Below are 27,330 nucleotides of genomic sequence, written 5' to 3'. Positions count from 1 at the left end.
GCGGACTCCAAGGAGCAGAAGGTATGTTTCTGCAGGGATGACCGGAGACAGCCAATTGGCACTCACCCACGAGCGTGCTGGAAGGGTGAACACCAGCCCAGCCGTAATCCTAAAGGGCTGTTAGTGTGGCGATCAACCAACTCCATCACATCTGACTCCAGTGACCAATCCAGAGCCGGAGCGTCTTGTTTTTTTTTCTTCGTGGAATCCCGATGGAAGACGTCATTGAATGGGTTGTCATCACGACCACCGCCCACCCTGCTTCCCCGAAGAAATGCAGGAGAGGACTACGTAGGAAGACGGCAACACCCAAAGTCCCTGCAACATACACGGCGCAAGAAACAGTAATTAACTTGTCCACTGCTACATGTTCATCTGCCCTAGGTAAGGGACTATCATTTGTCCGAACATCACAGGCCAATGACTTTGATACAGTTGAAGACTTAAGTTTTTCCATAGTTTTTGAGATTGACACAAATTTTTTGTATTTTTTTTATTTATTTAATTTTTTGTAATGGGGTTTCTCCCTATGCACCTGCCAATGTTAATCCATTGCACTATAATAGTAGCCAGACAGAATATAGTGCTAATGTTTTTCCCATTGATAACCTGAAGGACAAAACTTGACTCTCGCCCTGAGGACATGGCAAGGGAAAGGCTCATTTTAAGAGGAAAAGCAGATTTTTACCAGATTTTTACCAAAACGAACAAGGTATTCCACAATATGTCCAAAGCAGAGAAAGAATCTCTTATGGAACTCAAAAATGACTCCAGTATCATTATCAAACCTGCCGACGAAGGCGGTGCGGTGGGGATACAAAATGCAGCAGCCTATGAAAAGGTCATTCTGAGACAACTCGGTGATGATGAATTTTTACAAAAGACTCTAAGCACCCGACTAATCAATTCGTCTCTGATCCATGATAAATTGTCTTGAAGTGGAAATGACAATGGAAGAATGAGTATATGAAAGTTGACTGCCAAACCACACCTGTCATATACGCTCTCTCCAAAATTCACAACAGCATGACACCAGCTATACTAGGCAGTAGTAACGGATCTCTGACAGAGAATATCTCTACCTTTTGTAGACCACCTTGTGAAACCCTGGGGCCATCTCCCTCCCCACGTATACTAGAGAGACTTGATTTTATTCATCTTTTGAAATCTGTGGACTGTATAGCTGAAAATTATATTCTGTGTACTTTTGATGTTACCGGTCTATATACAAACATCGCCCATCAGGTCGGCCTAGAGGCCATTATGTTCTACCTCATTGAAACTCCCCTTAATGCTCTTCCCTGCATCAATTGTATTGTGGACTTGGCTGAACTGGTACTGACCTCCCAACTATTTTCTCTTCAGAGGAGACTTCCTCCAGACCAAAGGGACAGCGATGGGGAGCACTATGGCTCCTAATTATGCTAACCTATATCTAGGAATGTTTGAAAAACATGTGGTGCTGAATCCAGACCCTTTTCTCTCCAATATTCTCCTAATTCTGAGATATTTGGATGCCATTTTCGTGATCTATGCAGGAACCCAGGAAGAACTTTTGGAATTCCATGCTTATCTTAACTCTATGAACGAACACGTTTCACCATTAACTATGACCTATCACAAATCTGTTTTCTTGATGTGATGGTTATTAAGCACAACACCTCCCCCTCTACAGATCTCTACAGGAAACCTACGGACAGGAATACCCTCCTTAGAGGTGACAGCTTTCATCCACGTCCACTTATTAAAAGTCTTCCAATAAGTCAATTCAGTTACATCAGAAGAATATGCAGCTCTGATGCCTCTTACCAGAAACGGACCACGGACCTCACACAAAGGTTTAAGGGGGTACAAAGACAATTGGGTAAAACATGCCAATTATCTTTTTGAAGGACAAACACAGTCGAATGTTAAAGAAAAAGCAGAGCATGTCCCCCCGATGGGGAAGGCATTTAAGGACACGATCAGAAAGCACTGGTACAGTATTGATACTGACCCACAGTTGAAACCCATCTTTAAATATCCCCGACGTATGGTCTTTAAAAGACCCCCAAACATGAGAGACATTGCGGTTAAATCTGATTATCCACAGAGAAAAGGGGAACTTTCATAGACAAGGTTCTGGAGGTTAATTACAAATGTGGCTCAATGCAGCTTCACATACAAATGTAACTCATTTACCCACCCCCACACAGGATAAAGATTTAAGATCTGATTACCTGCACGTCCACCAACGTTATTTACATGTTAATGTCCTTGTGGTCTGTCTCACATAGGGAAAACCCGTAGAAGCCTTAAGACACGGATCAGTGAGCACCGCAGCAATATATGGACAGGTGAGACAAAAAAATCTGGTTGCTGCTCATTTTGTACAAGCTGGACTTCCTATTAGTTCTCTGAGATACATTGGAATAGAAATAGTCAAGATGTCACGCAGGGGAGGAGACATTGAGAGGAAACGTCTTCAAAGGGAATCTTTCTGGATCCACAGGCTCAACACACTGTCTCCTCTTGGCCTTAACGAGGAGTTTGACTTGAAACCGTTTTTATAGTTTCAAAATGTCAAAATTATAGTTTTTTTTATCATACTAATTTGAATATTGTACGTGTATATGTTACTGTAGATATTGATCACATTCCTTGTGTATGATCATATATTTAAATACATTGAATGTTAATAGTGTGAACCTATGTTATATATTTTTTACTTCCTGTTTCAGGAAGTGATGTCACTGAGTACTGTGTGTGTGTGTATATATATATATATATGACCTTCCACCTGGGATATGGATGCCTGATGCAGACCTAAGGGTCGAAACATTGTTATAAATAAATATCACCTGGGAGTATGAGCAGCAGTGTGCAGCATTTTCCTTTCTGTTTTTCTTAGAATGCTGCCCTCCCTTAACAATCCACCGTCTTGCATAATACTATTCTGCATCTTACATTTATGACCATTGAAAAGTGCTATTTCCTGCTGATATTTCAATTGTCAAATTAAAGTTAAAATGTTACAATGGAGAATGATAGATAAGGAGGATTGTTTGGTGGCGAGACTGGATCCTGTCTTTCATCTGTAGATAATGATTAGACAAGGTGAACCCAGTCATCTCCTGTAGTCCAACACAATGACCCAAGTGTTACCATTGTGCTATAGAGCCCCACAGTGGAGGTGTCATAAAACCTAGCGGTCAAACAGGGAAATGGCTACATTTTTTTTTTTTTTTACACCATTCATTTTTCCTATAGGGGATTTTAGAAACGCTTAAAATAAGGGCTGTGTTTCGTGTAGGCTTACCCTGGCGTGACGTTTTGATAACCATGTAAATCTCTCTGACAAGGTGACTTTATATTTTTGTTCAGTGCATATTCAATATACCAGGAACAGTGTTATTTCGGTTGTTAATCGGATTCGTTCCGACATTTCGTGATTCGTTTTTTAAAAATGTATTTGTTCATTTTTTGGGGTATTATTTGTGTGCTATTTGACATTAAACTGCGTTGTTATGAGCTAGTAACATAAGCGTTTCGCTGCACCAACCAATAAACATTGATTTCATTTCTGATGTATTCATTGTTTGGTTAAGAGAAAGGCTGTACACAGCAACTTTTGATAAAAGAGCAAAGTCTGAGCAGAGCATTGTGTTTTCAGGGAGGATAGATTACTCCAGGTTCTTTCAGAGATTATATATTGCTGCGGGGTGTCACCATCCCCCAGCCTATTGCCACTATTCTCTGTAAGTAAAATATCTGCTTCACGCAACTAGGCTGCCACAGACAGGACCACTTCACTTCCTGACTACATTTCCTTCACACATACAGGCAGGGCCCTTTTAAAAAGTCATTATATGCACATAGTATAGTCACAGAGGGCCCCTACGAAACCTGATTGAAGAGAGTAGTGAGGGTGGCTAGTACAGAGGTAACATAGGAGTACAGTACACAAACTATTACTTTAAATGAGACATTTCCTTTAAAATACAAGGTAGCTTTTATGTAGTTCCGCGTCCGCCGATGACTGATTAGCCCAGGTTGTCCATTGTAGAGCATGATTTCAATATGGCGGAAGACTAACTCAGGTACAACTCTCAGTGAACATTATGTGTAGACAACTCTCTACAAAGGTAGCATGGCAATGAGACATGCTAGGTATGACAGGAATGGGAGAGGATGTTAGCACAGTGGTAGAAAAAGTATCCAATTGTCATACTTGAGTAAAAGGAAAGATACCTTAATAGAAAAAAAGTCACACAGTAAAATACTGCTTGAGAAACAAAGTATTTGGTTTAAAGATACTTAAGTATCACAATTAAATGTAATTGCTAAAATATGCTTAAGTATCAAAAGTAAAAGTATAAATCATTTCAAATTCCTTATATTAAGCAACCCAGACAGCACATTTACGGCTAGCCAGGGGCAGACTCCAACAGCATTTGTGTTTAGTGAGTCAGATCAGAGGCAGTAGAGATGACCAGGAATGTCCTCTTGATAAGTGTGTGAATTGTACCATTTTTGCTGTCCTGCTAAGCATTCAAAACGTAACAAGTACTTTTGGGTGTCAGAGAAAATGTATGGAGTAAAAAGTACTTTATTTTCTTTAGGAATGTAGTGAAGTAAAAGTAAAGTAAAGTACAGATACCCCCCAAAAACGACTTATGTAGTACTTTAAAGTATTTGAACTTAAGTACTTTACACCACTGGGTTAGTATACAGTTTGTACAACCAGCAGATTCTACACATCCATAAAATACCATGAAAAAAGAGAGTACCCATACCCATACAGCCAGTTCTGTTGTAGCAGCATTTTGACCACTGTTGTGATATAATTACTCTAAGGACGTTGATTTGTTAAATCAGGTTTGTTATGGTAGGGCTGCAGGAAAATCCTGCCTCTTCAGTAGATCTCCAGGGAGACTGTTGGGTGTTATTCTGTGTATCAGTCAAATGATCAGTGTGCTGAAACCCTTCGTGTTTACAGGGTAGACCACTGGATTTGCATCAACCTGAGGGGGAGAGAGGGAGGATTGTTTACAAGTCACACAGTATCCTCCCAATGATCATAAAATGATTAATTTCCATTTATTGGCAGGTTATGGAACAGTTTGGGACAAGAAGATAGGGATCGATTATGACAGATGGTTTAACAGAGGGGAGGGGGAGGTTAGGGAACAAGAAAGAAAGAAAGAAAGAAAGAAAGAGAGAGAGAGAGAGAGAGAGAGGGGGGGGGGGCAGTAAAATGGTGACTGACGGGTTTTTGCGTCTTCCAGATCGCGCTGATATCGTAAACGTTGTGGATGAGGGCAGGAAGGGGCCGTCCTGTCCTGAAGGTGGCCAGGGGAGAAACTACCACATAGTTCTATCAATAACACTTATGACTCACATATGCGGTTTCGCTAAACCCGATCGCACACTGAGTCTCTGTTTCAGCCAGTCCCTCAAGGGCCGCATTCAAAAATAGGCACTTTGTGTTGCAACGCTTGAGTTCCGCTCCATGCCTCGACACACCAAACTTGTTCGGCAAGTACCGTCACTCTATGAATAACAACAAGCAAAGGCACAGTGTGTCATGACATGCCATAGGTTTTAACCAGAATTACAGTATGACCTCTTTGCCTACAACAACAGAGATTCTATAGTAGCCCTATAGGTTCATTCATAGTGATTGAATGTAATGTCAAGTGTGTGGGTGTGTGTTGAATTATTCAACAGTGTCTATTACATTACATGACATAAATAGTTGTTGAATATTGAACTTCATGACTGAAACTCCAAATGGCAGATGTTCCAATGAGGGGAAGTAACTGTGGTCTGCTTTAGGTTACAGGAATAAACTATACATGTTATAAAATGAATTATGGTCTGACCTTTTCCTATTTATGGAAGTCCAGGTATGTCTGTGTCTAATTCATACTGTACTTCTCATTTCTTAACCAGGGTACGACGTCTCAAATAGTACTTCATGCTTAGCAGGACCTCTGGCGGACTGTTTGTGAAACTGCTTGTATTAGTGAAGAGAGATACTGCGTGTGGACACTTAGCCCAAGATGTACTGAAGGAGTGTAGGCTAGCTAGCCTACTCTTTTAGGGTCAATCAGCAGTTGCTACATCCATCTTTGGACTCATAAATTAATGATATGTACCCATTGATTCTTGAAGAATATAATGTATAAATGCCTCATCATGAGCTTAGTTCAACTGTCATACCCCACCAGAACCCCAAATATAAGCTTGTTTGTAACTAATGTAAACATGGTTAAAACTATAATTTTGATATCATGGATGGAAATGCAAAGATACACTTAGCCTACTGTACTCTGTTTTTACCAGGGGCGCAACTTTCACTGGGGACATGCCCCCCCCCCCCACATTCTGAAATTGCATTTTTATCATTGGAATGTGATACAAAACGAGGCAACGGTGTGCTTTAGGACCATGCGGATGCCTCAGAGCGGTCGGGTAGATGGTTTGGAGTGTTGGATCCGACTGGATAAAAAATATATAAAAACATTTATAAAAAAGTTATGTCCCCCCCACTAAAACCAAAGTTGCGCCCCTGGTTTTTACACAGTTGCAGCCAACAGTATTTTTTAGTCACAACACTTTACTGGAATTCTTTTTCTGTTACACACAGGTGTTCGGAGACACTAGATTGCTAATTAAAACAGGTTGGCTTCTCTGTCTTCTGTAAACAAGCTGTAACATATGGCCTTGTTGGAATCGTGTCAAAAAGGTTTATAGTAATTGTACCTTTTGTGTTTAGAAAATAATTTCTCGACGACATGAAAGTTAAGTTCAAAGGGTTTCAAAACTGTGACACAAGCGAGGATTATTAACGTGTAGAAAGAGCACACATCGGCTGTGCCGTCGTCAATTAATGGAATGAAAATCCAAGAGGGGGCCCTTTTGGGTGAACAATAGTTAGTGCACACAGAATGAATGAAAATTGTAAACGTCGGCACATTTACAGCACTATAAGGATTCCATCTCACAGCGGGACGATGACTTTTAAATGACAATCAACATTCATATTTCTTTAATATTTCCAAAATTATAGACCCTTTCCCAACAGTAGTTTGACAATCTGATTAAAACACAGCTGACATTTCACCCTGCTCTCTAACTCTTCAACGGCCCTCTGCTCCAATCATCATCCACAGTACAAATATTCGGCAGTTTCCCATATTAATAATCTATTAGAACACAAGCGAATTCTCTAGGAATACCAAGTATTCTTGATGCTCTGCCAATGACATGCTTGAAAAGAGAAATAGTTGTGTTTGGTTTTTGTTTAGGCCCCAGGCTGAAGATCATGGATCACAAAGAAGGTGTTTTGTCGTGGGAGGGGCAGTGTAGAGGTCTCTGCCAAAGAGATTATTGACAGCGTCTGAAAGAGAGGATGATAAATTAGTATTGGCCCCACGCATCGCTCTGGCGGCACACTGGACACCGCTAAAAGACTGCCATTCAGCTTTCTGGTTTTTGTGTATGTGTGTGTGTGTGTGTGTGTGTGTGTGTGTGTGTGTGTGTGTGTGTGTGTGTGTGTGTGTGTGTGTGTGTGTGTGTGTGTGTGTGTGTATGTGTGTGTGTGTGTGTGTGTGTGCGCATTTCCTTTGTGTTACCCTGCTTGAATTGCTGTGCTGCAATCCTTCAACTGTGTTATTTCAACAAAACACACATTTTCCAAAAATACTACATGAGTTATTAAAATACCTATAAAACATTTGTGCAGTCTTATGTTTACATCTCTCTCATCTACAAACAGACAGTTATGCTATATCAGGTTATCCATACAGTGTGTCATAGGATTTACCCCCAAAAAAAGCATTAAAAAAGAGTTCAAAACAGAGAAACATAGGAAAATGTCAATAGCAAACAGCTTAGCAAAAATATAAAACTCCATTCAGCATGGATTTTTAGCGGTATTAGTAAAACACACACATTTCAAATGCAGGGAAGTCTGACCTGAGAATGCCATGGAAACCAATGAAAAAAACCACAGAGTAATCCCAAACAAATCAATATCATACAAAACCAGAGATCTGACAGAGAGCTACAGAGCGCAGTTAGTGTAAAGTCATTACATTTCATGAAGACAAAGAAAGATGGAAAAGGGGAAGAGCGAGAGAGCGAAGAGAGAGAGAGAGAGAGAGAGAGAGAGAGAGAGAGGTGGACAGAGAGAAAGACAGGAGAGATAGAGTAAGGAGGGGAGAGAGATTGGATGAAATACACACAAAAAGCAGTCAAGGGAGAGAGGGAGGAGAAAAAAAGCAACACTCAAGCTCCTTTATCCTTCCTCCCTTTCAGACCTTCCTCAACATATTTATCTTTGGAGGGGGTGGGCACCATGTTAGTCCCCCCCAGCCAGTCCCAGTGGGAGAAGAACGGGGCGAAGTTTGTCCCGGGCATCCGGTGGTGAGCGTCGTGTTTGGGGGGTCCGCCCCACAGGCCGAAGGGCACCAGGCGGTGCAGCGACCAGGGGAAGTCGTAGCCACAGTGGTCCTCAGTGGACACACAGATGGTGAACACCATGAAGCCCCAAGCGGTCAGGCAGTGGCACTGCAGCAGGAGGGGGTCCACAGTGGTCCAGAAGCCCGAGCTAATCAGCTCCCAGGCGGACACGTACTGGGTAACCAGGCTGAAGGGCTGAAGGTACTGGTGGTGCATGGCGTGGAAGGTACGGTACAGCCATGGGACTCTGTGGTGTAGAAGATGCCAAAGGTAGAACTGGAAGTCAAAGACCACCATGCACCCCAGGATGCCCAGGAGGAAGCTCATTAGAGTGGGTGCGTCACGGGGGAGCGGGATAGGAGGCCTCCACAGCCACTGGCCCACAGCAGCAGGAAAGATATAGACCAGGTGGTTGTAGGCCGTGAGATACAGGGTGGTCCAGATGTTGTCCCAGGTGACAGGTCTGTCTGGGTGGAGCTTGTAGCTGTTGAGGGCTGGCCAGCTGGGGGCCAGGAGGTCTAGCAGAGTGTAGAGGGTCACCAGGAGAAGGTAGGTAGAGACAGAGATGACCACAGGGAACAGAGGGCTCCGCAGCTCAGCCTGGTGGTGCTGCAGAAGGTAGTCCCACGCCGGCTGGAGGACGGACTGCTCCGGGAGCCCCAGACCCAGGGTCAGGGTAAGGTTAGCCACGGTCAGGTGAGACATCCAGGGGAGAGACACACCGCTGAACAAACCGCCTGCACTCATTGTGTCCCAACTAAAGTCTAATAGTCTCAGAGGATTCATTTATATCTGGGTTGGTTGAAACAGACTCCACAAGAATGGCAAAGATACTTCCAGCTGTAATGTAATGTTTGTTTTTCTGCAAAAGGCAAATAATCTGGTGCCGTAGTGCCAAATTAGGTTGGCGGTCGATCTTAGCCTCTTATGTAGATCGAGGCGCCACCTCCTCCTCCCCCCCTTCCCCTCCCACATTTCTGACCCAGATCTGAGAGAGCTGCCTCCCGCTGTTCAGAAGTGACAAAGACAAAGTCAAGTGTTTTCTTTACTGGCATTGAGGAGAAACAATACACTGTGTTCAAAGCCAAACGTTGGTACTCATGTATTAATGCAGAAACTTGTGAACTGTCAAATTTGATAATTTTGGTTAAATCAGTTGATTATTAATTAAAAACAACTTTAAAAAAATATATGTTTTCCTATTTTTCTTTTTTCTTTCTCTCTCCCTCTCCTCTCTTCCTCTACCTCTCTTCCCTCCCTCTCTCTCTCTTCCTCTCTCCCTCTCCTCTCTCTCTCTCCTCTCTTTCTCTTATGGACTTGTTGTTGGAGGTCAACAGTAATAAATCATAGAAAGCTGTCAAAAGTGACTTTGAGTTCAAAGGCTCCACATTATTCATGTTGAATTACATTTGTGTTTTTGTGTGGTTCGTCTAGCATCATGCTGGTTAGAATAAGGTCTGATGGTTAGGAGTGAAAAGAGGCAAGTGGAGCTGACCACAGAGATGGTTTCTATGGTGGAGCTCAAGTAATCACTTTCTAACTCAAAGGAGGCTTTATATTATTATATTATCTAAATTAACCAAATAAGGTAATGAATTCTGATCCAATGTTTTGCGATCATCATAGAACATTATAGCATCATGAAACACATGTTGACTGCACAGGCTCTCTGAGACCGCTAGAGGGCAGTCAAGTATCATTGGAAGAAAGACGGTTCTGCTCTGGAACAGAGATGGTAGTTTCTGAAGTTTTACACTTACTTTATTGGAATGTTAATTCTAAAACTTTTCATTTTGTGGACACAAACTCCCTTCGGTTAGGTTTACATATATCCTTTAATTATGACATAGAGTATTGATGTATGCACTGTCTAGGTGCATCAGGAAGTACATCAGGAAGTGCATAGAGGATGTTGTTCCCACTGTGACGATTAAAACTTCTCCAAACCAAAATTCGTGGATAGATGGAAGCATTTGCACAAAACTGAAAGCGCGATCGCCATTGCACTGCACACTGCCCTATCCCACCTGGACAAGAGGAATACCTATGTAAGAATGCTACTCATCGACTTCAGCTCAGCCTTCACCTCCAAGCTCATCCTTAGCTCGGAGCCCTGGGTCTGATCCCCGCCCTGTGCAACTGGGTCCTGGACTTCCTGACGGGCCGACCCCAGGTGGTGAAGGTATCCAATAACACCTCCGCTACGCTGATCCTCAACATGGGGGCCCCACAAGGGTGTGTGCTTAGCCCTTTTTGGTGCTGTTGGCGGTAGGTACACTTGATTCAGAAGCCCTGCGCTCGGGGTAGGCAAAGTGTTCCCGTTTTGAACCTCTTCGGCGGACTGGGAGATCTGCGGCTAAATCGAGTGCGCCTACTACGCTGGCCAATCGGATAGCTCAAATAACCGTGCCTACAGCTTCCACGACCCCGACCACAGCAAAGTTTGATATTAACCTACGTGAGATTTCATAACTTTTAAAACCTTGACCAGGGATTGTCAAAGAATACAGCAAAGAGCTACTGTTTTATGAGTGAGTTCATGTCTACGTTTTTATTCAGCATTGTCAGCACTGTTTTTATTCAACACTATTACAAAACATAAAACGTGCTTCTCCCTACTTCCACTCGCGCTGCAGCTGCAATCAGTGAGTAGCCTAGTGTGTCGATAGCCCTGTGTTTTTATTATTATTAGCAGCTCGTCGTATCTATTTGACAATCGAGGAACATTTCACTTACTCTGGTCACAGGAACAACATGAATTTGTGCATGAGGCACATGCGGTGGGACTCGAGTTTCGTCATCAGTTGGAAGACGGTGTCCCCTCGCTCTTAGCCTCAGGAAAGGAAGGAGAGAGCAGGGACTGTGAGAGGCGGACCCTCTGCTGCTCTCTCCCTCCCTCCGCTGAGACAAATGCCGTGTTCAAAACAACTGGAAACTCGGGACTCGGAAATCTCAGACTTCCGACTTCAGTGCGTTCAAGACAACTGGGTACTCTGGGAAAAAAAGAGGAGCACACTGGACATCTATAGCAGCCGGTGTCACAGAAAGGCCAACAAGACCATCAAGGACCTCAGCCACCCGAGTCATGGCCTGTTCACCCCGCTGCCTTCTAGAAGGTGGAGACAGTACAGGTGCATCCAAGCTGGGACAGAGAGACTGTTAAATAGTCACCACCAGCCAGCCTCCACCCAGTACCCTGCCCTGAACTTAGTCACTGTTACTAGCCGGTACTCTACCCTGCACCTTAGAGACAGCTGCCCTATGTACATAGTCATTGAACACTGGTCACTTTAATAATGTTTACATACTGTCTTACCCACTTCATATGTACACTGAGTGTACAAAACTCTTTCCATGACATAGACTGGCCAGGTGACTTCAGGTGAAAGCTATGATCCCTTATTGATGTCACTTGTTGAATTAACTTCAATCAGTGTAGATGAAGGGGAGGAGACCGGTTAAAGAAGGATGTTTAAGCCTTGAGACAATTCAGACATGGATTATATACAGTATGTGTGCCATTCAGAGGGTGAATGGGCCAGACAAGATATTGAAGTGCCTTTGAAAAAAGGTTGGTATGGTAGTAGGTGCCAAGTGCACTGGTTTGATTGTGTCAAGAACTGCACCGCAGCTGGGTTTTTCACGCTCAGCAGTTTTCCAGCGTGTATCAAGAATGGTCTGCCACCCAAAGGACATCCAGCCAACTTGACACAACTGTGGGAAGCATTAGAGTCAACATGGGCCAATATCCCTGTGGAACGAGTTGGACACCTTGTAGAGTCCATGCCCTGACAAATTGAGGATGTTCTGAAGGCAAAAGGGGTTGCAACACAATATTATGAAGGTGTTCCTAATGTTTGTACACTCAGTGTAAATACTGTATTCTAGTCCAGGCTCATCCTATATAACGAATGCTGTACACACATTTTCTATTCATATACTGTCTATACTGTCTATATACACCATCATATATACAGTATATACAGTGGTGTAAAGAACTTAAGTAAAATACTTTTAAGTACTACTTATCACCATCCTGCCAAGCCGACTTCAAGGTGCTGTGGACAGTAGAACAGTTTTCTACAACTACTCCGGGAGCGATGGAGACAAACACAAGCTCAACAAGGGAGAGCTGAAACAACTCTTGAACAGTGAACTCACTGTCTTCCTCACGGTGAAGAAGATGTCTAGTATCCATCATTTCTCATGTTCAATATAGTTTTACGTTATTTTGGTATTCTCTTCACTTGACCAGGTTTAACAGTTGAAAGGCTGAAAATCGGTCTATTTCTGAGGACCTTGCATGAATGGGCCTAGGAAGAAATATTTGACCTCTTATGGCACTATTTCACTGTTGTTTTTGTGAAACCGTAAAACGTGAACAGGAAAAAGAAGACTGTATAAGTTCTATTCGTGTCAAGCTCTTTTTACTTGGCACCACGTAGTAAGAAGTGTCACAAGTTATTGCCCTCTCCTCCTCAAACAGTGACATGTTTTTGAATAGATGTAGCACATTAGCTGTGTGCTGAACCTCAAGTAATATGTTGTCGTGAATTAGAGCCATCCTTGTGACAGTTGGAGTAGTGGAACCCACGTATTTAGATGAAATATTAACAGCACATCACATCCAGCTGTCGTTACGTCAACGACGTGTTCATTATTGGAAATGTTTTTGGTTTAGCGGAGCGTGACCTTTTCAACTTGTTTTCTTTCCTTCCGTTGATTTCATGGTGATCAACAGTGAGGATTATGCAGTACTCATGGATGTGTTCGGGGGCTTCTTAATCCTACTTGATTACCCATTGAGACTTGAAAGATGAACAAGACAACTAAGTGCGTATTGAATTTGCAAATGTCCAGCGTTTAAAAAAAACACACTCGCTCAACTCGTTGCGGTACAAATTCATGTCGTCTGTTATGTTCATTTTGTTCTAATTATAGACCTAGGCCTACAACACACAATTTACATGATTCTCAAAGATGTGAAGAGTGGCAATTTCGTTTTTCTGTTCTTCGATATACCTCAGTGGCTACAATTTCATCGCTCTTTTGTTGCAGAGAATTTTCCTGCACAGCAGGAAATGCAAACTTGTAGTGTATTCAAGGTTTAAAAAAGGCTTCTAAAGTTTGTCATTTCCACTTTAAAATGTCAGACTTGAGTTGTCCTAACGAAAAATGTATCAACCCCTACAAAATGTATCCATGAATTATAATCCACATAATAATTCACATTTTCTGTTGCTGCAGGAATATTTTCCTGCTGTAGAAAACTGCCTTGTATTAAGATCCTAGTCTTACATCTACAGAAAGTATACAGCTAGAACACGGTTGATTAAGAGAATGGTAGAGTTATCCACTTGTCCAAAAAGGAAAGCAAGAAAGAAACACTAATGCAAAGGGTAATTATTTGATATTCTCCTTCTACATTATGCTGGATTAGTTTCCTTGCTGTGAAGTTTTGAGTTCTGGTTAAGTTGAGTATAACTTCATTATTTTGTTACTCTCCACTGCCCTCTGTGAGTGAGGGGTTGAAGAGACAAATCTCTCCTCCTTCCCTTTTCCTTTCCCCCTCTATTCCCTGGTGTTTTCTCACTACCTCTCCTCCCTCACTCTGATGGAAGGAAGCCTCAGGTGTCTGTGCATCATCAGCAGTGGCCCACATCACCTCCAAATATAGACTTAGACTACTCCCTTCTGATGTCACTAGTCTCCACCCACTGACGTACCTCTGACAAGTATAGAGACGGTGTCCTGGTACCAGTCTTGCACACATTTAGGACGCGTCACAAAAGTAATCCTATTCCCTATAAACTACTTGTCAAAAGTATTTCTAGTCCCTATAAACTACTTGTCAAAAGTAATCCTGTTCCCTATAAACTACTTGTCAAAAGTAATCCTGTTCCCTATAAACTACTTGTCACAAGTAATGCACTATGTAGTGAATATGTGGCCATGTGGGATGCAGACTCATACTGTAGCTTCATATCCTAGGGTCAACATTGAGCTAATTAGTGATTAAAACATTTAAAAATTCATAATCTATCACTGAGTAATTCTGTCATTGATCAATCACACTGTATGCTGAGGCGATAGATACTGCTTACTGTTGAATTAGATCCACCGTTGTTACCTTGGGCCAAATAGTAACCTTTCACGTAAATGTCAATGAAGATTTGCACATATCCAGTCAAACTATCAAATCAGGATATGGCCCCCTGAGCTGTGTGTGTGTGTGTGTGTGTGTGTGTGTGTGTGTGTGTGTGTGTGTGTGTGTGTGTGTGTGTGTGTGTTACATACCTCCATTAGCTCCATATCACCACAGCCTGAAGTCACCACAGGGCTCTGTATCCCAGACTGGCTTGGCTTGACTGAAAGAAGCCATCCAACGGTCACCATCTCACACACACACACACACACACACACACACACACACACACACACACACACACACACACACACACACACACACACACACACACACACACACACACACACACACACACACACACACACACCTCTGATCGGTCTCAGCTCATGTGTCATTGATTATTGCCACTGTCACACTAGCTTCCAGTGGACATTGGCTGTGTGGTGAGGTGCGGTGCTGTGCCCAGTCAGTACCTTAGGGGGTCTAATATCCTGGATGGGGCTTCAGCACCATGAATCCAATGACTCAGAGCCTGAGGCATCTCTCCTCAGATCTCCATCTCAGATCTCAGGCTGGGAGATTGACACAGGGCCTAATTGCAGTCTGTTGTCCGAAGGGAACGTATTTATTGGCCAGGCAGCTGAATCCAGACATAAGACCTATCAGGATTCAGGACGGTCCATTTCCTGGTAGTGCTGTGTGGAGTAGTAGAGTAAGTCAGAGACTTGTGCGTGTCCTGACGTCAACTGGAATAAGCCCAGGGGAACAGAACACTAGAGTTAAAGTCTGGAAGATTTGCAGCTGTTCAATGGTTATTTCATTCATGAGATATGCCTATATATTTGTAAAGGTTTTATAGACTCAAAACGATGTAGATCTTATTGACTTTCAGTCCTTGCATAATAGCTGTGCCTATGAATTTGAGCGTGGTTACATTCTCTCAGCCCCATCCCTTAAATTATCAAATTTACTTAATCAGGGTTTGAAAATATTGATTGGTGGATAGATCTTTGATAGATTGATTAATTGTTCATTCTTTTAATTTCCAGTCTCAGAAAGACCCCATGCTGCTGGAGAAGATCATGAATGCTCTGGACTCCCACAAAGAGAACGAGGTGGACTTCAATGAGTTTGTGGTTCTGGTGGCGACCCTGACCGTAGCCTGCAATGACTTCTTCCAGGAGCAGCAGAAGAAGAAAGTCAACTAACGGGTTGAGTCCAAAATGGCTTCCTATTGCTTATACATGCACTATTATTGGCCAAACCCTCATAGTGCTATGACCGGTCTATGAATGGTTCTGGCTAAAAGTAGTGCATTGCATAGGGAATAGGGAGCCATTTCAGATTGGCCTGTGGATCAAAGTAGAATTAGAAACCAACCACACCCATCACGCTGAACATTGATTTACATTATGGTTTCAGTGCTACTAAAAGCCTTACACTAAATATGTTGTTGTTTTTTGCATCAAGAATGTCAACAGCAGAAGTGCACTAGACTAAAGTAGAAAGCATCCATTGACATACTCTTGCTAGAGATAGGATCCTTCTGTGCCTCCGACGCGTCAAAAACAGATTACTTCAAACAGATGTTAACATGTTGTCACACTAGCCTAAGTGCCAGACTGTTTCTGTTCTCAACAACACTTCTTGCCAGAGAAGATAACCATAAAAGATCTGGCTAGACCAAAACAGACCGGCACCCAAACAATAATTTTCCTCTGACGCTTGGTCAGTTGATTGATTGATTCTGTCATTCATCCGCCGGTTGGTTCATAGATTTTTGTAATGTAACTATGAGTTTGTCAGAAATGTCCATCAGAAATGTACTTGAGAATGTTCCTGTCATTGGCAATTAACTTGTGTCACGTAATGAGACATTTAAATCAAATGTCACAGTTGCATGAGCGTGTTTCTTAATCGTGATGAAATTATTCATTTTGATTTTGACAGCATGATATTGTCAAGCAAAGTGATTAGCTTGACAATAATGTTATTGTATTGTGACAGTAACACAGCATAATAAAGTGCTGTTACCCAAGACCTTGAGTGTCTGTGTTTTAGAGTTTATGTTAATGTGCGTGCGTGTGTGCACTGTAAAAAAAAATGTTTTTTTAAATAGCCAATTTAAGCAATTGCTTAATCAGCGTTATTCTGTGAGTTGAATGGACTTGAAAAGGACAATAATTTCAGCTACTGTTTTACATTCTGTTACCCAACATACTCTGCTCAAAGTGAGACGAATTTGAATAAGCTTGTTGAGTAAAATTTCAGATTCATGTTTGCTCAAAAATCACTCAGAACACGCCCATCATTATCATATTTCCCAGCATTCATTATTGCAGGTTGCTTTTCAGAATTGTTTGTTGCAATACCTGTGTTTATGCATGTAAATTGATTGGTTGATTAATCTGATGCTACACTAACAAAAATAATATACATGTTTCTAAACTAATCCAATATGTTAGTAGTTAGACTTATTGCACCCATTATTGAGATGGCTGTTCCAGTTTATATGATTAAGGTCGGCTCAATATACATTTTTCCCTATCCTGGCAGTCATTCTCAATGTAGGTTGTGGGTCCAATTGTTGGATCTCCTCATTCTGTCTGGATTCCAATAGGAATTACATATCACTTTGCAAGCCAGCATTATGTGATTTGCAGGCCTGATGTGACCTGTAACCAAGGAGTTTCAGACCACTGTGTTATTGTGTATTTGTAATGTATTGTTTAAAGAGTTTAATTGAAGATAGAATATTCACTTGGACACTTACTTGGTGAAGGCTACAGGACTGAAAGCCATTGAATACAACAACCATGTCTCTGTCACTAACAAATACAGCCATTGGTGGTAACTGCACTTCACACAAAAGGCACACTGGGAAATATGCAAATAAGGTAGAATACATTCTCAAATTGAATTGTATGTTCCCTCAACCTCAAAAAGTTGAGTGAACATACGTTCTAAGGTTGAATTGTATGTTGGTTCAGCCAGTGGTGGAAAAGGTACCCAATTGTAATACTTGAGTAAGCGGATTTTGAAAAGGCATTTGATAAAGTAAGACTGGATTTTATTTATAAATAGATTTTTTCAATTTTGGTAATTATTTTATAAAATGGGTAAAAATAATGTATAGCAACCCCAGGTGTAAAATAGTAAATAACGGCTACTTCTCAGAGAGTTTTGAATTGTCAAGAAGAGTTAAACAAGGGTGTCTGCTGTCACCATATCTATTCATTATGGCCATCGAAATGCTAGCTATTAAAATCAGATCCAATAAGAACATTAGAGGATTAGAAATCCAAGGCTTAAAAACAACGGTGTCCAGGTATGCCGATGACTCAAGTTTTATGTTAAGTCCGCAAGCTAGATCCCTGCAATGTCTCATTAAAGATCTAGATAACTTTTCTATACTCTCTGGACTAAAACCTGATTATGATAAGTGTACAATATTACGTATTGGATCCTTAAAAAATACAACTTTTACATTACCATGCAGCTTACCTATAAAATGGGCTGATGGTGAAGTACGCATACTCGGTATTCATATCACAAAAGATATAAATAAGCTCTCCACAATGAATTTCAATAGAAAACTTGTAAAAATAAACAAGATCCTGCAACCATGGAGAGGTAAATACCTGTCTATTTATGGCAAAATTGCCCTGATTGACTCCTTAGTCATATCTCAGTTTACTCACTTACTTATGGTGCTGCCTACTCCTGATGATTCGTTTTTCAAATCATATGAGCAAACAATATTTTGCTTTATCTGGGATGCTAAACCAGACAAAATAAAACGAGCCTATCTATATAATGAATAGGGTGGGTTGAGATTATTAAATATAAAAGCACTAAACCTCTCTCTAAAAGCTTCACTCATTCAGAAGTTTTATTTGAACCCTACATGGTTAAGTAGATTAATAAGAAAAGCTCATCCATTGTTTAAAAATGGCCTTTCTGCCTTTGTGCAGATTGCCATGTCTCATTTTCGACTTAATTGAAAATGACACTTTTTTTCAAAGTATCTGTCTTTTTCAAACAAGCATTGCAGAGCTGGCTACAATTTCAATTTCATCCCCCTGAAAAGATAGAACAAATATTACAACAAATATTATGGCTGAACTCAAATGTGCTGGTTGATAAAATACCTGTACTTATGGGAAAGATGTTAGAAAAGGGTATTTTGTTCTTAAATGTTATTGTAAAGGTAGAGTTATGTCCTTCATGGAGTTATCAGAATTGTACGGGAGGGTCTGCTCAATCCAAGAGTACAACCAATTGATTACAGCATTGCCTGTCACGGCTGTCGTATGAAAGAGACCAAGGCGCAGCATGCGTATCGTTCCACATCTTTATTTCTATGTGAAACTATGCAAGACAGACAATAAACAAAAACAACAAACCGTGACGAAGAGGTGCTACATGCATAAACTCAAAATAATCTCCCACAAACACTAGTGGGAAAAACAACAACTTAAATATGATCCCCAATTAGAGACAACGATGACCAGCTGCCTCTAATTGGGAATCATACGAAAACCCCAACCTAGAAAAAAGAACCTAGAACACAACATAGAAAATGTAAACTAGACAAAAAACCCAACATAGAAAAAACAAACTAGAACCAAACATAGAAATAAATAAACTAGACAAAACCCCCCAGTCACGCCCTGACCTACTCTACCATAGAAAAATACGAGCTCTCTATGGTCAGGATGTGACATTGCCCCAAAAATGGAGGAGGCGGGTGGCAGCGGGAGGAGGTAGGGACTAGTCTGTCTGCCCAATATAAAGGATCAAAACTGGCGGAGGAATAAAAACAGCATAAATAGGAAAGTATACCCGTTTTATTTGAGGACCAGGATGTTGACAACTGTGCCATACAGATTGCAAAATAGTTGGGAAGAGATTTTTGATGTACCGATTCCATGGTACAGGTTGTATGAGTTGATATATAAAACAACGCAAGATTCAAGACTTTGTGCTTTTCAGCTAAAATTATTATATAGAATTCTTGCCACCAACAAAATGTTGAATATTTGGGGCATAAAATCATCGAAGCTCTGTAGATTTTGTTGTGAGGATACAGAATCAATAGACCATTTATTTTGGTATTGCCCTCAGGTAGCCTGTTTCTGGTCTCATGTTCAGGAATGGCTGAAAATGCATAGCATTGATCTAAAATTGACCGTAGAAATAGTACTATTGGGAGATCTGGAGAGACCCGGTCAGTCAATTACTAATATACTAATACTCTTAGTAAATGTAAGTGGGAGTGGAGTTGCTGTGTGTGAGAGAGAATGATGGTCAAAAGATAAAGGGGAAAAAAGTCAAAATGAAACATAATAAAAGTACATTTGAATGACACTAAGTGGCAGTGTTTTTACAACTAATGCCGGTTTGCCTGAGGCTGATGCCATGCAGGGGTTTGTACACATGCATATACACACACTCTCATTCAAATAAACACATACAAGAACACACATATACATGTAATAGTGCCAGACATGCACACAAACATATACAGTTGGCATTGCTGTTATGATTTCAGTTGTCCTTGATGACCCTTGTTTTAAATTTATCTTGTATTTTTTTGAATTGTTGTCTGCTGTTTTCTTCTGTCTTTTCCTTTTTTCTCTTTAGTTCATTCTCTTGGTTGTTGGTGCATTGGGGCATTTTTGGGGGTGGGGAATGGATTTTTTATTTCTTTATTTTTCTGGGGGGGGGGGGGCTGCAGGAGGGGTCTGGAATGGTTGAGGGACAGCTATTGGGGATCTGTGGGGGGATCTTGGAGGGTTCGGGTTTCACAAGATTGTGATCATGAAAAAGGAAACTTTGACATATATTTTATATCACTATCATGCACACGCACCCTCACACATAAGGATGGCTCTGTTGCGGAAAGACTGATACATGTTTGATAGTGTCTTGATGCTGTATTGTTTGTCCTTCATGTTCTAATACTTTAATGTTACCCCTTCCTTGTGTTTTTTTGTAATAAATAATATATATATATATATATTTTTTAAATATATAAAAAAACTTGAGTAAAAGTAAAGTCACCCAGTAAAATTCTACTTGAGTAAAAGTATTTGGTGTTAAATATACTTAAGTATCAAAGTATAAATCATTTCACATTTCTTATATAAAGCAAACCAGATGGCATAATTTTCTTGTTTTTTTGTATTTACGGATAGCCAGGGGCATGCTCCAACACTCAGACATCATTAACAAACAAAGCATGTGTTTAGTGAGTCCGCCGGATCAGAGGCAGTAGGGATGACCAGGGATGTTCTCTTAAAACCTCTATGGGCTAGGTGGGACGCTTGCGTCCCACCTACGTAACAGCCACTGGCAGCCTGTGGCGCGATTTTCAAAACGTTAAAAATCCTATTACTTCAATTTCTCAAACATATGACTATTTTACAGCTATTTAAAGACAAGACTCTCGTTAATCTAACCACACTGTCCGATTTCAAAAAGGCTTTACAACGAAAGCAAAACATTAGATTATGTCAGCAGAGTACCAAGCCAGAAATAATCAGACACCCATTTTTCAAGCCAGCATATAATGTCACCAAAACCCAGAAGACAGCTAAATGCAGCACTCACCTTTGATGATCTTCATCAGATGACAACCCTAGGACATTATGTTATACAATACATGCATGTTTTGTTCAATCAAGTTCATATTTATATCAAAAACCAGCTTTTTACATTAGCATGTGACGTTCAGAACTAGCATACCCCCGCAAACTTCCGGGGAATTCGCTAACATTTTACTAAATTACTCACGATAAACGTTCACAAAAAGCATAACAATTATTTTAAGAATTATAGATACAGACCTCCTCTATGCACTCGATATGTCCGATTTTAAAATAGCTTTTTGGTGAAAGCACATTTTGCAATATTCTAAGTACATAGCCCAGGCATCACGGGCTCGCTATTTAGACACCCGGCAAGTTTAGCACTCACCATAATCATATTTACTATTATAAAAGTTTGATTACCTTTTGTTGTCTTCGTCAGAATGCACACCCAGGACTGCTACTTCAATAACAAATGTTGGTTTGGTCCAAAATAATCCATCGTTATATCCGAATAGCGGCGTTTTGTTCGTGCGTTCCAGACACTATCCGAAATAGTAAAGAAGTGTCGCGCGCATGGCGCAATTCGTGACAATAAAATTCTAAATATTCCATTACCGTACTTCGAAGCATGTCAACCGCTGTTTAAAATCAATTTTTACGACATTTTTCTCGTAGAAAAGCGATAATATTCCGACAGGGAATCTCCTTTTCGGCAAACAGAGGAAAAAAATCCCAAAGGCGGGGGCGGTCGGGTCACGCGCATAAGCCCAGTGTCCCTTGATCGGCCACTTGAGAAAGGCGATAATGTGTTTCAGCCTGGGGCTGGAATGACGACATTCTGTTTTTTCCCGGGCTCTGAGCGCCTATGGACGACGTGGGAAGTGTCACGTTAGAGCAGAGATCCTTAGTAAATGATAGAGATGGAAAAGAAGTTCAAGAAATGGTCAGACAGGCCACTTCCTGTAAAGGAATCTCTCAGGTTTTGACCTGCCATTTGAGTTCTGTTATACTCACAGACACCATTCAAACAGTTTTAGAAAATTTAGGGTGTTTTCTATCCATATGTAATAAGTATATGCATATTCTAGTTACTGGGTAGGAGTGGTAACCAGATTAAATCGGGTATGTTTTTTATCCAGCCGTGTCAATACTGCCCCCTAGCCCTAACAGGTTTTAATAAGTGTGTGAATTAGACCATTTTCCTGTCCTGCTAAGCATTCAAAATGTAACGAGTACTTTTGGGTGTCAGGGAAAATGTATGGTATAAAAGAACAGAATTTTCTTTAGGAAAGTATTGAAGTAAAAGTTGTAAAAAATATAAATAGTAAAGTACAGATACCACAAAAAAACGACTTAAGTAGTACTTTCAAGTATTTATACGTAATTACTTTACACCACTGGGTTCAGCTATATGCCCAAATGTTGAGCAACTCACAATCCAATTGCAGCTGGTTACCTTGCAATTGTACGTTGAATCAACATATTTTTTCTACAGCGTCTGTGTGTGCCTGTCCTGTGTGTCCTTCCCCATTACTCCTCTTGGAGGGTTCAGAACATTTCTCAAGGAGAGGTTGCGCTGTGCTTTTGGGAGGTCTCTATATAACGCGCCTGGTGATGCATTCGATGATGCATGATGATGACGATCCACATTAACCAGCTGGCCCCTCCACCACCTGGTCAATCAAAGTGACACATGACATCCCTCCTTCAGCAGCAATCAGTGGCAGTTTCTCCTTGCGATTCACAAAGTACGCCCATGCTAGAAAGGGCAGAAGAATAAAATGTTTCATTTACAAATGTGATTTTTAACCCCTAACCCTTACAGAAAAAATGGCCATGATTTCACATGTGAAATCTTCACACATTTTGCTACATTTTCTGAACACTTCACATGGACCTTTACAAGTGATCACATAACCTTTCCAAGGTGAAATCATGTGGTTTTGGAACACTTCCCATGTGATGATATTTCACATAAAGTTTCACATGTGCATTCACATTTTTACATGATGCCCCGCAAACAAAAATGAGTCATTAGGATGTCACAGAAAACCTCCAAACTGCTGAAATAAGTGAATACAATCAATGATTAACTGATAACTAAAATGGCGCTGGTTATGAGTTCAAAACCCAGGCGGGGTCATATTGAAAAGTCTGTACTAAATGAACATGCCAAATGTAATCATATTGTCATTGATTAACTATTTGTACATAACTTTTTCTGAACAGCGTACCACTTACCTTACAGTTTTTCTCAGTCGCTTTGGTGCATTTCTTAGATCAAAAGTGCCATTCTTGAAACTACTTGTACAAATTCCAAATCATCTAGTCACTTGTGCACATCATTAAAGCAATTTCTTATTCCTTTGAACAAATTGCAATTGCTTTTGTACATATTGCAATTGATAATGTACAAGTGTCAGCTTTTTTCCACATTTTCAATTGCTCATGTCATGTTGATCAAAATATAGTAATGGTTCTCTGTTGAATAGTCTTACCCCTCAAAACATCTAGGCATTAGTTCCTTGCATAAGCCATTACATGCAAAATTGTTGAACTATTTGTCATAAAGTGTCAAGCATAGTTTTACACATTTCTATTAGACCTTTTGTACAAAAACGTGAATTGATGAATGGTGCAGGTGAAATTGACCCTCACTCATGAAGGAATGTAAAGTGTTAGTTCAACCAACAATTAACCAGTTGTCTAAATTGCTCAAAGGTGCATCTCATGAAGAATCAATTGGGCAAGCATATATAGACAGACCACAACACAGAGTTGCAATTTTCCAATAATGGATGGACCAGGAAACAAACAGGGTCAACAGCCAAGAGGAGGAAGAAGAGGAGCAAGGATGCGTGGTGGAAGGCAAAACAGAGGAAGAGGCAGAAGAGGACATAGGCGCATATCTGATGACATAAGGGCCACTATTGTAGACCATGTTGTCAATCATGGCCTTACAATGGCTGAGGCGGGTCGAAGGGTGCAGCCGAATATTGGGAGATCAACCGTGTCCTCAATAGTTCAAACGTTTCGAAGAGAGAACAGGTATGTCCATCAATGTACAGTGCACAGTTACTGTATATAAGCGGTATACTGTATACTTCCTACAATGCTTCATATTACAGTAGTCCACTTGTATTTCACAGCATACAGAAATATACTCTATACAGATACATACTGCTCCTTACATGCACCCACCTGTATGTTTTACAGTAAAATGTGTGTTCGCATAGTTTTTGTCTATGTGAAAGTGTGCGATGCATCACTGCATTTTTCCCCACATAGGACTGCAAGATTACCTCAAACCGGTGGCAGAGGACGCCTTTTCACACCTCAACAGGAGGAGGCTATTTGCACCATGGTCCGAGCAAACAATGCCATGAGACTCAGGGAAATACAAAGGACCATTATAGAAGACAACGATGTCTTTGAAAACATCCATACGGTTAGCATCTCAACCATCGACAGGGTGCTGCATAGAAACCAGATGAGTATGAAACAGCTGTACCGTGTACCATTCCAAAGGAATGAGGACAGAGTTAAGGAGCTACGGTACCAGTATGTACAGGTAAAACATATATCTATGTAACTACTTTACAGCAACATTTTATAGTGATATATAGTACAGTAAGCATAAACTACACACATTTCCATTGCTGTGGAAGGAACATGCAATATATGTACATTTTATGTCACTCTTCCTTACCAAAACAAATTTAACTGTGTGTTCTGGGATATAGCGTATAATGGAGTTGGAATCAAGTGAACCCTCTCACAACTTTGTATACGTGGATGAGGCTGGCTTCAACCTGACCAAATGCAGAAGGCGGGGTCGGAATATCATCGGTCACAGAGCTACTGTGGATTTGCCAGGCCAACGGGGAGGAAATATCACCATGTGTGCTGCTATTTCGGAGCATGGTGTCCTAACCCATATCCCCCTTATAGGGCCATACAACACCCAGCATCTACTCAAACTTTTTAGAGACTCTCTACAGGGCTCTCATCCCTGATGATGAGAGGGGTCTTTTTAAAGAGGATTTGCCAAAGTATGTGGTCATTTGTGATAATGTGAGTTTCCATCGATCAAACATCATAAGGCAATGGTTTGTGACCCACCCGAGGATGCTCATAGAATTCCTCCCACCTTATTCACCATTCCTTAACCCAATTGAGGAGTTCTTTTCAGCATGGTGGTGGAAGGTGTACGATCGTCAGCCACACACACGGATGACCCTGCTGGCTGCAATGGATGCAGCATGTGAGGACATCACAGTAGACGCCTGCAGAGGATGGATAAGGCATTCCAAAAGATTCTTTCCACGTTGCATTGGAAGGGAAAATATGTGATGTGGATGAGAATATGTGGGCCGACAGACAGGAACGTCTGGATGTGAGGAGACAGCACTAGAACAGTGCTGCGGGCAAAGTTGTGCCTTAGGGGAGGTTTCCTGTGTTTCTTTCTAATTTAGTTTTTTTTCCTTTGTGTCCCTTGAGTTGTCCAGTCTCTTTCAATCAATAACCCACATACAGTAATATGTAAATAGTACTATTGAAATTGATATATGCCATAGAAGTGCAGCCTTGTGCATTTTCAATACAGTAACTGTCATCCAAACTGTAGCCTAAGTTTACATCAGGTAATACTGTCAAAGTACACAGTTCCATTGACAACGTGCCTAAACATTTTGACGACCTTGTTCGTGAACAATGACTCAATGACTTATCATTCTGATGACACTGACATGATCATTGGCATGAATATTTACTTTTGAGAGATGTACTAAGGATTTTTAGTGACTGACTAGCTTTAGAAACACATCTATTGTATATTGCAGTTTGTACAAATTGTTCTGAGAAATGCACTTATAATTTTGCACATGTTAGGGATAATGTGAAAAATGCACCAAAGCGACTGAGAAAAACTGTAAAACCCCCATACCATTTCATTACTTCCCTTACAACAAGAAAAAACATGTGAAATGTATAACAGTTTTCACATGTTGAGCTAACATTTTCACATGTGAAAACAAGAGCCATGTGAGGTCAGTTGTTCACATGTGAAACCATATGTTCACATGAATTCAATATAGAATTCACATCATAAATCCACCTTTTCACATGTGAAGAAAATAACATGTTTTTACATTGCATGTGAATTGCAGATTCACATGTTGAATTTACAGTGGTTACATGGTCCCCCCACATTCTGAAATTGCATTTTTGTCCCCCACCCCCCAGTTTTATCATTGGAATGTGAAACAAACGAGGCAACGTTGTGATTTAGGACCATGCAGAAGCCTACGAGCGGTTGGGTAGGCTGTTTGGAATGTTTATCCGACTGACAAAAAATGTCTAATCATAATTATGCACCCCCCCCTTCTAAAACCAAAGTTGCTCCCCTGGTTTTACATGTCACATGTTATCACATTTACTTCACATGTGATCACCTGAAATTGCTGGGGGGGTTTTCTGTAAGGGGAACCCTAACTTTTACGCTAACCTCACATCCATCCACTGACCCATTACAACCAACAAAGCATCTTTGGGTTTTAGAAAAGTGCCATATAAGAACTGTTTTGTTAACAACAACAATATATACAGTATCTCATGAATTCTCAGCAGTTCAAACAATATCACCAATGTTGTCTGAAACCATAACATTTAGAAGTAGTTGTCTTAATTTCCTTTTTGCAAACCCACATCCACCTCTCTCTACTCTGACACATCTTTGTGAGGATCCTGAAGCAAAAAGATTAACGAGCGATCATCTATGTTAGCACTAATTCACACACGCACACACGCGCACACACACACACACACACACACACACACACACACACACACACACACACACACACACACACACACACACACACACACACACACACACACACACACACACACACACACACACACACACAAAGGTCAATTCTCAGTTCGGTGTGATTGGTTGTAATTGAGCAAGATAATGAGTCTGTCTGGTGGGAAATTATGTGATGATTATCTTTTTTTGTGACATTTCACAATAGCTGTAATCATAGAGGACCTCTCATCGATTTAGAAATAGTACTTATTTTTCCTAGAATTATAGATTCTCCCTTTGTTAGAGAACTTGTACTTGGCGTGACCCTC

At 40.9% G+C, this 27,330-nt stretch overlaps 2 protein-coding genes across 2 annotated transcripts; one reads left to right on the top strand and one right to left on the bottom strand.

Moving 5' to 3' along the window:
• Nucleotides 1-7,579: 7,579 nt before the first annotated feature.
• LOC106563107 (cholesterol 25-hydroxylase-like protein 2) lies at nt 7,580-9,351 on the bottom strand. The gene has a single exon (XM_014128331.2). It carries the CDS (start codon nt 9,232-9,234, stop codon nt 8,275-8,277), a length of 960 nt encoding a protein of 319 aa, XP_013983806.2. The 5' UTR covers nt 9,235-9,351; the 3' UTR covers nt 7,580-8,274.
• Nucleotides 9,352-10,502: 1,151 nt separating this feature from the next.
• Nucleotides 10,503-15,804, top strand: LOC106563094 (protein S100-A1-like). Its single transcript, XM_045688883.1, has 4 exons — nt 10,503-10,565; nt 10,721-10,751; nt 12,468-12,622; nt 15,646-15,804. The coding sequence occupies exons 1-4, from the start codon at nt 10,503-10,505 to the stop codon at nt 15,802-15,804; spliced, it is 408 nt and encodes a 135-aa protein (XP_045544839.1).
• The last annotated feature ends 11,526 nt before the right edge of the window (nt 15,805-27,330 follow it).

Source organism: Salmo salar, chromosome ssa11 (assembly GCF_905237065.1).
Source record: "Salmo salar chromosome ssa11, Ssal_v3.1, whole genome shotgun sequence".
Taxonomy (NCBI): Eukaryota; Metazoa; Chordata; class Actinopteri; order Salmoniformes; family Salmonidae; genus Salmo; species Salmo salar.
This window is presented reverse-complemented; position numbering and strand designations above follow the sequence as displayed.